General features: G+C 45.4%; 1 protein-coding gene across 1 annotated transcript in view; it reads right to left on the minus strand.

The window, feature by feature from the left end:
* Window positions 1-11,216: 11,216 nt before the first annotated feature.
* The window catches only part of FLT3 (fms related receptor tyrosine kinase 3), a 74,336-nt gene continuing 69,124 nt past the window's right edge, over window positions 11,217-16,428 (minus strand). Inside the window, exons 22-24 of the mRNA XM_073321575.2 lie at window positions 16,326-16,425; window positions 14,648-14,753; window positions 11,217-11,457 (exon numbers count right to left, since the gene is read on the minus strand). Coding sequence (XP_073177676.2) covers window positions 11,323-11,457; window positions 14,648-14,753; window positions 16,326-16,425 — 341 coding nt within the window. The 3' untranslated portion in view covers window positions 11,217-11,322. The remainder of the gene's footprint in view (window positions 11,458-14,647; window positions 14,754-16,325; window positions 16,426-16,428) is intronic.

The following is a 16,428-nucleotide window of genomic DNA, read 5'->3' on the forward strand; positions in this document are numbered from 1 at the left end:
AAGCACTAACAAAGCACATCGAGGAGTATGCGAATTTGATGAAGCAATAAACCGAAAACAGGGTCATTAAACTGACAAAGCTCTGAACATATTGGATCCCAAAACGCACAACAGCCCCTGGCCCTCGAGCTCTGCGGGAACGCACGCCGTCTCCACGGCGAGGGGATTTCATCCCCCAAAGCGCCGACAACACGCGCTTCCCTGGAGGACTGGTACTTTGGATCCAGTTTGTGCCTCGACTTTGGGGGACAGGGGCGGGTAGAACTGTGCTCAGCCAAAAGAGGGGAAGGCAGCGATCTCCACGCCCGCTCAGGAGGGATAGGGGAATAATACTCGCTGTATCTCCTGCCTTGCTATAAAGCGGGACAGGTAATACCAAGCCACTGAGGATGGGAGAGGGTGGAAAAACCTCGTGGCCTCCTCGAGGAAAACGCACACACCGTGACGTTTAAAATAAAGCCCAGGGTATGACTTTACTCAGTACAATCAAAGGTATGGACTAGTTATGAGGGATCAATGTGCTGAATCCAGCCAGCACCTGGGTTTAGGGGGCGAACAGCTGTTAGCCCGACAGGGCGAGCTAGGATACCTTTACAATTTCTTGTTCTTGGGGGAATTTCGTAGTCAGGTTATTCAAAGGCATTTTGGTGTGGTTTTATTTTATCTTGCGTTTGACTCTCAGAATGAAATCCAGGGTGTGCTCGCTGAGCTATTCCTTTAATCCACACATCACCTCCAACAACAGCATTCAACAGCTCTAGAGGACTAGCCCGTCAATCGCAATCGTTAGGGACCTGTAAGCCACCAAGCTAGAGTCGTCTATTGTGTGAATGGGTCAAAAACGCGACAATGTATAGGGCGGAGGAACAGGAAGTGGGGGTACCCAGAACTCTTGCGAGAAGTAATTCACTGGCCAAGAACTGTAGTCAATGGTCGCATTGTAGCTATTTTGGGTTTATGGTTTTATTAATGGTTGCATTGCATCGGAATAGCTGCAAACGTGGTATTCAACCCTTGCCAAAGCAAGGGACTCCTTCTGAGGCTAGCAGCCCCCTTAACTTTGTGGGGGGCAACTTGCGTGAGTAGGGATTACGCGAACGAATAAGGGTTTGCAGGCTCAGATCCGTTCTCCTTAAAACCCCTGCATTTGCCAAGTCCTGCAGCAGGTTTGACCAAGGTACAAAGAAGTCACGTTAGTGCCTCAAGGTGACAGGGAGTCAGTGTCCCATCTTGTCTCAGGACCCGAGGTCTTCTCGGCTCACTGGATCATGTGGCCTCAGTCAGGCGCAAACGTGTTACTGATCTATTTTAACCACTTACCCCCCTTCCAGGAACTGGGGTTCTTAATGGAGATGCTGCACAGCGAATGGAGCCATAATAGCCCGATGCCAAAAATGAAACCGGAGACAAAGGGACTGAAAAGATTTCTGTAGCTAAATTCGGTTACACAGCCTGGGCCAAATCCAGCCCTGGTGTAAATCAGTGCAGGGCTGAATGCGATCTCTCACTAGCACTCACGGGGACGCAATGGCACTGGGGGGGAGCAGGCGACCCTCAGTCCTGTGTGGTGATCTCCCTCATCTCCCAGGACTCTCTGCAACATCTTTCAGGATCGGGCCCACACCTGCTACTCCCCCCCCCCATTCCGGTCACCCTTCTGCTTTTACCTTTGGCTCTTCCCTTACCCTGACGTGGACACCTTTCCAGTGGACAAGCGTTAAACAAACACACACGTGTCTCTCTAACCCGAGCGAGTAAATTTGCAGCTGCCCAGCTCCTCTCAGCAAGTAGCGTTTCGGCGCTTCCTGCCTATTTGGTCCAGTCTGATGTTATTTGCTCGATCTCTGAAAACATCGAGGGGCGAAATAAAGGATCCCTGGCTGCCAGGGGCCGCTCAAACCCGGCCTCTCAGGTTAGCCTGCTCTGGGCTTTAATCAACATCATTCCAGGGCAGAAATGAAGCAGAATCCGCTGCGTGATCTTGCTGGAGTTGCCTGGGATGCCCCAGTCACCCGAGCCAGAATGAGAGCGCCCCACTGAAAACAAACCCCAGGTGTGCCGAGGGCCCAGCGGATGCTATCTATGGGACATTCCGATTGGGGTGGTGCGGCATCGGAGCTACATAATCGGAGGGGTCGCTTGCACATCTCTTCTGATACCCCACCATTACAATGAATTGTATTTATCTTTGTTGGGAGGCAAATCAGGAACGGGTTTTAACACTCGTGTAATAGAGCTACAGTTTGTATGCCTGCAAATTGGAAATAAATGCAATCGAGAACGAATCCCCCCACCCCTTTCCCCTGTGGGCTTCCCATGGTACAACAAATAGACATGAAGGTGGGCAGGGGAATTCGTATGTATTTTAATACAAAGTTTTCCTTGTCAAATCCTGGCCATGTTGTTAATTGTATAAATAAGGTTATTTATCACTGGACCGCTCCTAGTTTGCTAGGCGATCTTGCTATATGCTTCAACACAAGACACTCGGGAGTACAACCAGAGACATGTCTTGGGGGCTTTACCGCAAATAACCTAAACAGGACCCCAGTGAGTACCATGATGTGGGATTTGTGTCGGCTTATAACTCCCAGTTATCAGTGCGCATTCTCCCTGTCTCTCTCTTTGCGCACATCACCATTGTGAGCAAGCTGCACAACCCACACACACCAATACACACATCACAAAGACCCTCCTTTCAAACTTTTCGCGCCTGTCAAAGAGACATTCCCGTTTGGTTTCAATGCCGCGTTCCCCAGGGACAAAATTGAAGCATTATTAGCGCCGGATTATTCATTACGATCCCCCCCCCCCCAGGCTGAGCAAGTCCCGAGTTTATTAATGACTAGATCGAGCGAGGTGCCGAGCTCCGAAGCCGCATCGCAGAACTCGGGGAGCCCAACGCGCTCAGGATCGGGCCCAAGTGCAAAGCCTTTTTCCCTTCGGAGCCTTTCACGTGCGAGGCTGGACAAACAGTTTGACCGAAAAGTTGCAAAACGCTGATTGCGGGTGGAACGAAATCCTCGTTTGCTTCTCTTGGTTGTGGCGCGTCTTCAGACTTCTTGCTATATTTCCTACTCAGGGCAAAGTTGATCCCACTGGAATCAACTGGAATTTCACCCTAAAGGTCTGTGGTTATAAGATGTGACAACTGATCTTTGCACGGCTCAGCCAAGGGGTTCAGATCAAAAATACAGGATTGGGTAAAAGCAAGAAGGATTCATTTAACCCGCAGCCTGACACCGGCGTGAACTGACTGGACCAACAAGCCGCTGTCTTCTCTCCTGCATTGATAAGAAAAACAAAATGTTATTAGCAAATCCTGCTCTGTGCCTCGGGCTAACGAGCACAGAATACAAAAGCAGACTTTGGCTCCGATTGTGTTCGGAAAATGAGATCTGTGCTCACGCTGGAGAGCTAGCTGAACGGAGCCTGACATTACCAAATAGCTCTGCCCCGCAGGAGTCAAACAAACCACCTTCCGCCAGGCTGAACTGCGGCTGTGGGGAGCCGGGGGGTATGTTAGCGATGGAATAGCGGACGGCGTGGGAGGCTCGCCTTGCCTCTGTCCCCTGCAGTGCGGGGGGCCAGGGCTTGCCACCTCCCCAGAGCTATTGGGAGTAGATCCCAGGGGCCTGCTCTGAAATTCTGGGCCAGATCCTGGGCTCGTTCTTCAGCCCGCAGGGGGAATTTCCACTGATGAGCTGGGGTGTGATCTCGGCCAAGGGGAGACTGGTTTGACCGAGGAAGGGCTGCAGCGCCGAGCCCCCTCACCTCAAGGGAGGATCTGGCTCTCGCCCCTCATTCTGGCGGAGGGGAGGGAGGGGAAGCAGAATTGAGCTGCCTGCCAGAAGTGCAGCCGGGTCAGCCTTGGGCTTGGGGAGCTGCTCTGGTTGGGACTCCCACTCCCCAGCCCCTCCAAGCCAGGGGGTCGTCTCAAGACCCTCTCCTTACCTGCAACACCCCACCGCCGATGCCTTGATCCCTGGGTGTGAAACCCGGCAGGCTGCTCCCGGGTTAGCTAGTGATCTAGGCTGTTGGCCATTACCACGCGCTTCGATAGCTGGATTTCTGGGCTGTGGAATCATGTATTCATTGCCACGAATGGGACTGGTGGGGGCAGGGGACCCACCCCCGGGACTCTCTCGGAGATGCTCCGTTCTGCCCCCCCCCTCCCCCGCCCCCTAGGCTTTGTTTGCAAGGTAAAAATAACTGTTTTAAAGCCCTCGGTGGTCAAGCCGGAGAAGAAAAGGAGGAACCGTGGGTTAGCCGGCCCTGTGGAATTTATGGCTCCCCCTCAAGCACAGACACGATAAGGAGTTAAAATAACATCTTGGAGCTTTTCAAGCTGGCTGCCCCCGGGGCTTTGATGTAGATTAAGTTGCAGAATAAGCCAATACTTTTATCCTTGGGTTTAGGGTTGTTTAAATACACGCCGCTAGGAGCGGAGCAGAAGGCGAGCGTTTGCTCGCAGTGGGCTCGGTTGCAAACGTGTGCACACGAAATACTTAATGAGAATGTGGCTGAGTTTCACTTCGCTAAAATCACGCAGAGTGGCAGGCAGCATAAGCTCCGACATCAGCTTTTCATTGTCCTTACAGAGAAGTACACACGTCCCCACTCCCCTTTTCTTCAGTCAGCCCAAATGCCAGTGTTTTGCTCGCTCGGCCCTACAGTAAAATGTGGGGTTACTTGAGATGCCCGTCGTCTCTGGAGGGAATTTGCCAGGCTACGCATTAAATAACTTCTCTTTCCACGGGGGTGGCCAAGGGGGGCGCTTGCTCGGTGGAGATGAAAGGTGTGTTCTCTAGACTCTCTGTGAGTGCATAGGAAGCAAAAACATCAGTCACAGGGGTTGCTCCCAAATAAGAAGGCACTGCCCATGAATTTAGTCCTAAAGCCAGACTGTCGTCCCCTTTAATCAGCCCTCCACTGCACGTTTGGCTTAATAAGGCGTCATGCTCTGCTCCAGTTTGCACCCTAAGTCGATCGACTTCAGTGGAATCCCTTCGGATTTACACCAGGATTCGGAGGCCCGCTCCCATTGAAATCATTGGCACAAACCCCACTGATTCCGCTGGTGCAGAGCCCGGCTCCAACCTGGCCGAAGCGGGCTCTTGCTCTGGGCTGAGAGTGTGGTCTGGTGAAACTGCCGGGAGCGGGTGAGAATGAAACGAGCGAACCTGCTCTTCCCTGTGGCAGTTTGACGAAAGCCGGTCAGTTTCACACCCCGAAAGAGGGACTCCTGAAATGCAGGACAAGTTGGGCCCCCAAGCCCTCTCTTTAGGGATTGCTAGAGCAATTCACAACAGCAGTGACTAGCCCCCAGGATCGCCCACCCGCCTGTCGTCCGCAGACCTGTGCCTACAGCCCAAGGCCCGCTGCCCAGACCGTCTTCACCTCCATGCAAAGGGCCACTCCACCCTCCTTCCGATCCGGCAGGACTGGGGTCAAAGGGAAGCCATGGCTTCCTATGTTAGCAAAGCACCCAAGTCAGGGGACCCGAACCCCCGGACTCCGGGAACGACACAGTGTTCGGTATTACCATGGTGCTGTTCATCCCTATGGCACGGCTTTACAAAGGTGTCGAGAACGTTTTCACCCCCCTTTTACCCATGGGGAAACCGAGGCACGGAGAGACGATATAACTCGTAGGGCATCGCTAGCGGTAGGGCTGACAGTACAGCTCCTAATGAAGCCCCACTCCGCGGCGAACGGGAAGTGCAGGGGCTCTCTGGTGACTGGCGCGCAGGGTACTTTTGCTAGTGGCTTTATATTGACTCCATTCCTCAGGAAAAAGTGAAATTCCAGCTCTAAAGTGGTTTGTAAGCACCTAGAGCACTATCCTCTGCAAACTGCCAGGGTAGCCTTCTCTCGGAGGAATTGAATCATTATGACTCAATTAATTAACTGTTGTCTTTAGTATGCATCCGATGAAGTGAGCTGTAGCTCAGGAAAGCTTATGCTCAAATAAATTGGTTAGTCTCTAAGGTGCCACAAGTCCTCCTTTTCTATTTTCTACACTGTCTTCCATAGCAAGAGACTTTGCAGTGCCTTCTCTGCAACAGCATCTTGCTTGACAGCATCTCCCGCTATGTCCAGCTAAAGACCAGAGGTGCTGGAACTAGGGGTGTTGCAGCACCCCCTGGCTTGAAGTGGTTGCCATCATATACAGGGTTCATAGTCTGGTTCAATGGGGCCACTGTACAAATTGTTCCAGCATCCCTGCTAAAGACCCAGTTCTACAACTCCTTACTCGAAGGGAAGGAATAAACCTACTCCCATGAGTATGGATTGCGGGCTTGAGTAAAGGTTTGTAGGACTGGGGCTTGTATAAGACCATGATTTTATTTGTCATTTAAACACCATTGCACTGCCCAGGTACTGTAGGAATAATAATTAGAACCACTACTAGTACCAGAAATTATTCCTATTAAGACAGTATCCTAATTCTTATGTGACTTTAATGGGAACAGGCTCAGGCTCACTAAGAATTATAGCAGTAGCTAATAGTGGATGCTATAGCCAAAGTAGTAACATGTTTAAATTACAACCTCTTGATTTAACTGGCTCATAATTATCCAGAATCATCTTCTAGGATGAAATTTTCCATGCTTCCTCTCTCCTCCCAAGTCTTTCTTTCTTTCTTTCTTTCTTTCTTTCTTTCTTTCTTTCTTTCTTTCTTTCTTTCTTTCTTTCTTTCTTTCTTGGCTACATGAAGATGAAAATAAACAAAATCAAACCCTTCTTATGGGGTCCAAACCTGCTCTCACTGGAACCAAAGGAAACTTTCCCATTGACTTCAATGGGAGCAGGGTCAGACCTCTGTTTCCTTTTCTAAACAGGGGATTTCCAGGCAGTTCTATCATCTGAGGTAATGTGCCCATCTAGGCACGAGCACACCTGTGAGGTAGGTAAAGCAGTTATTTCTCCATTTTACACATCTGGAGAACTGAGGCAGAGACTCTTATCCAAGGCCCCAGAAAGAGTGAGGGGCACAACTAACCTTAGAATTCAGATGTATTGAATCCAAGGGGCCGGTTCTGTCTCTGGCCCATGCTGCCCTCCTCAGGCTAAGTTGGCTGAACTCTACATTCAGACAAAGCAGGGCCTCAGCCCTCAGTAAAATATGGTTTTAGATCCCAGAGTATGACAATTTGAAAATGCCGTTTGGAGAGTCCTGGGCTCGATCCTGCACTTTGTGTGCATCTAACTTAGAATAAGAGTTACTTATATCCTGTAAGGGGAGAGTAAGGTCCTGACAAATCAAGTAAGAAAGAATTCCCAGCCCTTATTTAGCCTGTGAAAAAACTGGGAAAACAGATTGTGCAAGTGACTTGCTCAAGTTCTCACAGTGGCAGAGCAAAAAACCCCAGACCCAGGGAGTTCCAGTCCCCCAGTCCACTGTCCATACCACTGAGACAAGGCTGGTTCTATGCAGAAAACTCAGCTGAATAATCACAGAATCATAGAATATCAGGGTTGGAAGAGACCTCAGGAGATCATCTAGTTCAACCCCCTGCTTAAAGTAGGACCAATCCCCAACTAAATCATCCCAGCCAGGGCTTTGTCAAACCTGACCTTAATAAACCTATAGAGCCAAATACTGTCCAGAGTTACCCCCGAGATAGGTATAAGTGGGACTGAGGGCAGAATTTGTCCCATATCAAATAATCATAGCAAAGAGAGTGAAGCAAATGGGCCATCTTGACTATCACATTAAGTAGCCATGTTGAATTTGGACAAAAAGCCCCAAGGCAGAGCTATTTAAAATCGTTCTTTTTTCTTTTATTGCATTCAGTTACAGGATTTTAAAATACCAATATTGATTATTGAGGCCAATGGACCTTACTTGGGTAGGGATAGGGGGAGCAGGATGCCAGGTTTTTGTGAGGATTAACTGTTAAGTTTGTACAAAACTTTAGATATGCAAAATGCTGTATAAACCATATATACATGACTACAACTATACCGTTTTGCAGGGCTATCCCGGGACAGAAAAACTAAAAAAGTGATCTTAGGGCGCCACCTACTGTCCAACATTAAAACAATGCCTGGGGGGTGCCCTGGCTTTTCCTCTGCTTTAACCCTAGCATAGAATAAAAGCGTAACTATAATTAACTGCGACTCCTCATGGACATTTCATGTCGTTTGACAGTATTTTAACATTCACAAGCTATGAATTTAGCCCATCATTTTAGGCTTGATGTAGATTCTGAAATGCCTTGCCTCTGGTATAGATGCCATGACTTTTTTCTTCATGGCTATGTCAAAAAGGGAGGTATATCCATTTGAGGGGTGAGTGGACCCTCTCTTGTGGATGATGATTTTACAACTGTCTACAAAAGTAGGCAAAAGTCTGGCTAATTTGACCAGGGTCACTTGGTACTGCCCCCTAGCAGAAAAATAAAAACAAATCAATTGGATCACAGCAGCACCTAGGAGCCTCAGTCATGAAGGTTGGGGGTAGTGTTGAGTGTATCTTGCACTTCAGTTTAGTTTGTTATCCTATTTTCTATTTTGTTCTTTGCTTCATAATGGTTTTTTAAACCTTGGGAGGAACATATGATGTTTTTTATGGTAGCAGATCCAATTAATTTTTAAGCCTTTGTTATCATTCTTTTGGCTGCGGCAGGATCACTGCTGTTCAAATGCTTTCTTAGTTTAATGGTTCTTCTAAAGTTTTCAGTGCGCTCTCTCTCATCTTTCTAGCAGGGACTTTCACTAGAACGATGGTTCCATATGCTTTATTGGTGTCCCATAATCCTCTGGGCAGCTCCACTGATCCTTATTTAAAGATATAAAGCCCATTCTGTATAAAACTTAGCCATTTCAGGTACTTATATGACCCTCTTCACATCAGTAGCCGAGAGCCTCACAATCCTTAATGTATTCATCCTCATAACAACCTTGTGATGTAGGGAAGTGATATCCTTATTTAACACATGGGGAACTGAGGCACAGAGGGGTTACAACCAACTAGCTCCAGGTCACACAGGAAAGCTGTGGAAGAGCAAGAAAGTGAACCGTGATCTCCTAAGTGCTAGGCTAGTGTCCTAATTATTGGACCAGTTTACCTCTCATCCCTGGCATTTTATTTTGTTTTCCCTTATTAAGGAGAAATTTCTTTGCCATTCTATTATCTTCTGAGGTGAAATGCAGGAAAAATGCACTAGAAACAAAATCATATATTACTCCCTCCTCATCCCAGAAGCCCCGAGAGGCATTAGGAATTATTCCACTAACATTTTAGCTGCACACAGTACCTGTCTCCGTATCAGATTTCAGTGTTTTGACACTCATGTAATGAATCTTCTCTGGTCAATGTTGTGCACCTCCATGTCGCTGTATAACACCCAACATGTTTAACACCAAGGTTAACATTATTTTGAGAGAGAGAGAGAGAGAGAGAGAGAGAGAGAGAGAGAGAGAGAGAGAGAGAGAGAATTGTAAAACAGCCATTTAAAAGGGGCTATATTGTGGTTTTGCACAAGCCTGTGAATGGGCTGGCATTTTGCTGTGCTGAACCAGGAACATCCAGGGAAGGAATTTTGACTCTAAGAGCCATTATTCCCTTTCGAAGCCCCCTTACTCCAGCTCTGCTCCTCTCCAGCCATTCCTCACATCTGGAGGTGGGAATAGCAAATACACAACACCAACTTACTGCTGTGTGCCCAGATCTCAGATTCAGGTAGCCCAAGATTTGTAAGGGAGGTTCTAAATTGCCCTATCTTCAGTGGAGGACAGAATCTTACCCGGTATCTTTGTACACACACATGTGTGCTATATGCTGCAGGCAACATGAATGGCATGCGCGACATGTACAGTTCATCCATAGAGCTCTAAAACTCAGAATGGCCAAAAACCCTGTCCAAATGGCCCCTCTCTCTGTGGAAGGCTCACAACCCTTTCTTTTCATCTGCTTTTAAGATGTGTGTTCAACCATGCTAAACAGTGCCGTCCCTTTTCTGAGTATTTTGAAATTATTCATATTTCCATATACTGGGTAAAAAAGCCCGTTTGAAAGACACCAAGCATGTTTGTTTTTTCCAGAAACAAAAGAAAAATATACTTGAAGAAAGTTTATTGCTACATTTGCATTTCAAAGGTAGGATTTTATATCTGGTATACAACATTGCCATCTGATAATTCAGTAATAAATGTTAACCAAGATATGTAATGCATTATTGCTGTACAAGAACAGATTTATTAATCATTGTCAGGAGTTTGTTAGTAAATAGCAGCTTAATTTATGGGATACCATTTAATCAAAATAATGATACACCTACTGAAGTTACCAAAGAAAGTGCTGAATGTGGTTAACAACTCCTGTAGGGCAGAAAGAGAAAAATGGTTAAAAAAGCATATTCTCCTCTTGATTCACTGGGAGTTATGCACACATCTCTGGTTAGCATTCCTAGAAGTTGCGCCAACACATCTCATATCATCAACAGGAAAATAATATATCTCCAAATCTATATGAAGAACAATCACCTCAGGATTTTTCTCATAGCAAATCTGGAAAGGAGATAGAGAGGTATATTCTCATCTCAGTGTAGTGGGATTTGTACATGTAACTGTCATTAAAACTCCTGGGAGTTGAATGGTTGCTGAATCACAGAGATGAGATTATGCCCCTAAAATAGCCTCATTAAAAATGAAGTGTGTCCATCTGGCCAAGGTATAAGAACTCAAGCTGTACGTCTAACAGGAAATGTAAAGGAATGAAAAGATTCAAAATTAAATGATCCGAAATACTCAAAACCATATTAGGTTCTTGGCAATAACGACCGACATTTTCCAACACAGGTGCTTAAAGTTAGATCTTTAAATCAAGTGGCCTGATTGGCAAAGGTGCTGTGTACTCTCAATCCTCATTAACTTCAGTGGGAGCTGTGTGTGAGAAACACTGCTGAAAAACCAGAGCGCTAGGATTTAGATGCCTGACTTTAAAGCACGCAAGTTTGAAAATGCCTTAAGATTTTCATGTTTGCTTACAATGCAGCATATAGTAGTTTGAATGCAATGCCTTGATTAAACACAGCTTCCATAAAGCTGTTACTGGAAGGTTTTCAGTTGTAGATGCGTCAAAAAGTCATGGATCAAAAATACATACTGCTTCTGGCTTGTGATAAATGCATTTTCTGGATTTAAAATGATGAATTTGAATAAAGGTTCCCTTCACGGTATGAGATGATGGAATTGCCTGTAAGAAATGCTAATATAGCAGCAGCTAATAATCTGTTTACTTATAGTGGTGACATAAAACATTAATCATATACAGAGCTTATATGAATTTCTAGGTAAAGTCCAGAAACTGGATTATTTTTTGAACTGAGAATCTTCATCCTGGGATGGATCAGTGGATGGAAGGCATTCATTTTCCCTGCTCACAGGTGGTCTGGTTTTGGAATTGGAAGGGCGTGTAAAAATATTGCTCTCCATATTTTGATAGACCTATATATTAGGAAGGGAAAGTAAGTTATATAAGTTATTGGTTGCTCTAAACACCACAGAGTACATTAGCATCCGGTTTTCCCTCACAATACTGAATTTGCATGTCTAAATTCAGTTTAACAATACTGGCAAAATAGCAAGTACTACAGTACTGAATACCAGCTGTAAAGTTGAATGCAGCTAAATGCAGCTACAGTACAGGAGAGTAAATCTTTGCTAAGCACTCTCTTGTAAAGTTAATAACCATCTAAGACCATATTTTTAAAACTAGTTGTCTAAGTTGTGCCTGCCAAATGTGTGCAACTGCATTTATTAATTTACTGCAGTTACTAAAGAACTAGTTATAATAAAGCCACATGTGAATTTTGTGCATGAAAATGGATGCGTGCTCATGTTTGAGCAGATGCAGCTTAGCTGCCAGCATCTTGAACATTTTGCTCTCAATAACGTTAAATTGTTTGGGGGAAAAAAATCCATTTTCCAAACCCTGAGGTCAAATTCAAATCCTGCGGAGAAAGTGATCTGACCCCCATCTGACAAACAGGTGCATTTAGCCCCAAATTCAGCAAAACACTGAAGCATGTACTTAAGGATGTCCTTAAGTCCTATTGACATGAGAAACTTGAAGAAAATCAGTCTCTGGGAATGCAGAGATCTAGTAATACAATTAAATATTTCAAGGGGCTGTGCGTAAGAGCTGGGTTTGGGTATTCCCTTGCACAAACACATTGGCCTCCGTGACCATGATCCATTACATACCTTCCTGACTTTTGTTTTGGAGGTAAGACAGAATAGATTCTCCATGACCGTTTAGCAGAGCTAGGCCTGGACTGGAGATCTGCCATGCCCCATATTAAAGGTTCAATCCCACAAGGTGCTGAGGACTTTGGCCTCAGTGCAGAAAACCACTTCAGCATGTGATTAATTTTAAGCACCTGAATGGTCCCATTGGCTTCAACAGGACTAGTTACATGCTTAAAGTTAAGCATGTGCTGATGTATTTTGCTGGATCAGAGCTAGAATGCTCAACTCCGGATTGAGTTGCAGGATTGATCCCTACTACATGCTTTCCCTTCAGATTTTCCAATGAGGCCATAGGAATAGGACAGAACTTGGCCTCATAGTTGTACACAATAAACAGGTCAAGCATACGCAGTGTTGTTGTAGCCATGTTGGCCCCAGGATATCAGAGAAAGAAGCTTGAAAGCTGGTCTCTCTCACCAATGGAAGCTGGTCTAATAAAATATATTTCCTCGCCCATCTTGTCTCATGGGCCAGGTGTACATTTATTTGATATTACTGGCTTTTCTTTACCTTTGACCCTGGCACCTGTGAAGACTGAGGCCAGATCTACTCTCACAGCACCTCCTGCATCTCTGGAGGGGTGAAGTCAGCCCACAAGTGGTCTTCCAAAAACCCCTGCTTTCAATGGAGGAGGACTGGGTCATGACTGACCTCTCACCCCGCATCCCCACTGCTCTGGTGGAAGGCAGAAGGGGGTTGCCCTTTGAATCACCTCCTCCTTAACTTCACCCAACACACAGAGGAGAGGATCCCTGCTGCAACCGTGCTAGTAGCATGCATTACCTTATAAGATGAGTGCACTGGTGATTCACATGGTGTGAACACTGAAAATGATTAGTGATTACATGTAATTCTCGAGGTTTAATCTCTAGTAATGGTCATTTATAACAGTGTTACCTATTGCACACAGTTTCCTAGCAATCAGTATCACACAGGTTATCTATAATTCTATTCAAGTTCTTATAGTACCCTCATCGCTGCAGAATCTGAGCACCTTCCAGAAGTGCCGTAAGTGACACGAGTGGCATTTGTCACATGTATAAGACAACAAACACATCAAGAAAATACTGGGGAAGCCACAACACATTGAGGGCTTGCTCATAACAGCCAGAAAATATGCTAGATGGTCTGTAACAGTGTTGAACCTTGCTGCCATCTGAATTCAGCCTGTGAGAGCGCATCCAGGCTATTTTTCAGCAAAAATGTGGAATAGGAGAATAAACATTCAGCCCCTGTGGGAAATTCTTCCCCAGAAGGAAAAATATCTCAGCTGATAAAAGGTGTGAGGGCAAAAAATGTCTTTTTTAGTTCAACAGTGGATTTTTGTCTCTGGACTTCAATGCAACCCTCCTTCAAAAGCTCATGTGCAACATACAAACCCCAGCCCCTTTGTACAGTTCATCCCCATTTGGAAGCTGGCCCTCAGTGATGACAGTATGCGCACTCTACTGAGCATGCTCAGTGAGTCTACTGAGAACTACAAAAGGAGAAGGGACACTATTGGGTTAAATTAACGACTACTGTCAGCCTACTGCTCCAGGAAGGCTTAAGGCAGAAGCAGCAAGGTTAATTTATAATCAGTATAAAGCTTATCAAGGACATGTCATCCTTGAAATTTGTTTGGCCTGCTAAGTGCAGGAAGCCAGCTGGGAACCTATGGCTTTGAAAGGCGTTAGTTCGTCTTTTCACTGGGATAACTTTTTTGGTAGGGAAAATAAGCTCCACTAGGATCCTCCATATTCCTATTTGTCAGCATCAGGATGACACATCTCCATCTAAGGAGGGTGGACTATTGCTCCATCCAGACCCTGTCAACATTAGTTCTACTGGCAGAGGGGGGGTCATTTGAGAATGACATAAGGCTCTCCCTCCTCCAGGACTTTAAGCATGTTGCACCCACAACACTCCTAGCCCCTGACAGACCCTGCAATATGTCCCAACTCAGATCCCCACATAGAGCAGCCATCAGCATCACCAGTAGACCACAAAGCCAGCTGCATTAGCTTTTACAAAAGGGGAACTAGTTTCTGTGGGCACAGAGAGACAGTTAGTGACCTTCCTGCATTGAACTGGAGAAACAGGCAGGAAAGAGGAAGTCCCTATGCCCCAGGCGGGCACACAAAATGTCCCTGTGTCCCAGAGCAACACACAAAAAATTCTGCAAAATGGATTCCTCCTACATCTCAGCTCAGCCCTCTGTGAATGGCTCAGCTAAAGGAAGAAACCAGCTCCATGACATGATGGGGTGTCCCTGGGGATCATTTCTAATTAAGTGGGTAAGCAATAGGAGCCATCATTTCCAAACACCTTATTATGGACTCTAAAGATACATTTAAAATTCAGAGCTGCAAAACAGAGCATTTTCTGTGTTTGCATGATTGCATACCGCTCCTTCTGCATCAGCCAGCTGCCGTGCTAAAAGGGAACGCAGCTGTGAAAAGGAAGGTCTTTTTCTAGCATCTAGAGCCCAACAGGACTGCATTACAAAGTATCTGCAGGAACAAAAGAAGAAATATGTGACAGTTTCCAAAGAAAATGTATCAATGGTTAAATACTATGATAATTGACGTTACAGAAATGCCAAAGATCAACAGACTGTATTATGGAGTATCAGAAAGATATTGATAAAGAATTAAGGCTTGATTTATCTGTTCAGAAAGATAAATAAAAAGAATGAGAGTGCACACATTAAACTCTGTAGTTCACCCCTTGAAGTCAATGTCAAATCTCCTGGTGGACTTCACGGGGGCCAGGATTTCACCCTGGGTTGTTAGTTACTTATCATGTTACATATCACTTATCATGTGAGATCTTAGCAATGTTAACATGATTCAATAGGTCTACCCTCCACATTGGGAATAGTAGGAGAACATTTCCCCCCTAAGAAATGGTGGACAGTGTCTATGGGGCTGATCCTGCCCCCACTTTAAGTGAATGTCATAGTCATATAATCTCCATAGGGATCTTTATGGAGCATAACCGTGCAAAAGTCTTTGTGGAATTTATATGAAATCCACACAGAGTCTTCACAGGAGTCCATGAAGTGTTTATAATCTCTGCAGAAGTCCTTTGAGAATTTATAAGGTCAACATAAATCCTTGTGGGGCTTACAAGTTCCACAGAAATCCCTGCTGGGCTCATAAACATTGTAATGTATATATGCAACTTCCCAGGCATTACAATATCTACAGGCAGAGCCTGAAGACATTGCAATGCCCATAGCTTTGCAATACGTGTACCTGGCCTCATGGATATCAACATGTCTACAGGCTTTTCCTGGTAAATGTCAAAAGGTCTGCAACGGGGTGCCCAGAGAAACCAAAATCCTTCCCTTTCTTTCTGCTCAATGTCTTGCAGCCCCTCTGCCTTCTCCCCTCTCTCCATTTTTGTCCCCTAGGACTCCTCCCCTTTGGCAGAGCACACAGACACAGGTATTTGCAGGGTGTAATCTCCATGGAATTTGAATATCCACACCAGACTCCATGTTGATTGTAATGCTCACACTGAGAAGCACAAGAGTTACAATGCCCCTGCATCTCCTGTCTCCTGCTCCCACCCAAACCCTTTTGTGTTATCACTCGCCTCTTCTAAAGGCACCAACATCTCCCTGGAATTGAATTGGACACAGCTGGGTTCAGTAAAAAAAAGAAGAGAAAGTTCATGAGATCTTTATTTAGTATCTAACATGGATTTTGTGTAACCCTTCATATAGAAAATAAACGCTCCTGCATGAATGGAGCTGAAGATGCTGAAATACCAACCCAAGGGAAGTTTTATGAGAATGTAAGGACCAAATGAAAACAGGTAGTAAACTGGTCTTTTCAAACAAGTGCAATGTTCACTGCTGATCATGATACTATAATAATTTCTGCTTCTGGACAAACGCTACATTAACAAATATCCTGCACCAGAGTTAGAGAAAGATGTGGTTTTGCCTGGAATACCTCTGTTAGGCAGGGTAGAGGGCAAAGGAGTGGAATAAATATAAATATAGCATTAAGAAAAATAACTACTTGATTAACAATTAATCCCCACCCTACACAGTACCTAGAACATACACTTACATTTCTTCTGTAGCATAAAATGGCTGGTCCATTTTAAATCCACTTTGAATGAGTTTGTAGAAGTTTGAATCAACCTGAATTCCAGGATAAGGATTCACACCTA

This window comes from Lepidochelys kempii, chromosome 1 (assembly GCF_965140285.1).
Source record: "Lepidochelys kempii isolate rLepKem1 chromosome 1, rLepKem1.hap1, whole genome shotgun sequence".
NCBI classification, from domain to species: Eukaryota; Metazoa; Chordata; order Testudines; family Cheloniidae; genus Lepidochelys; species Lepidochelys kempii.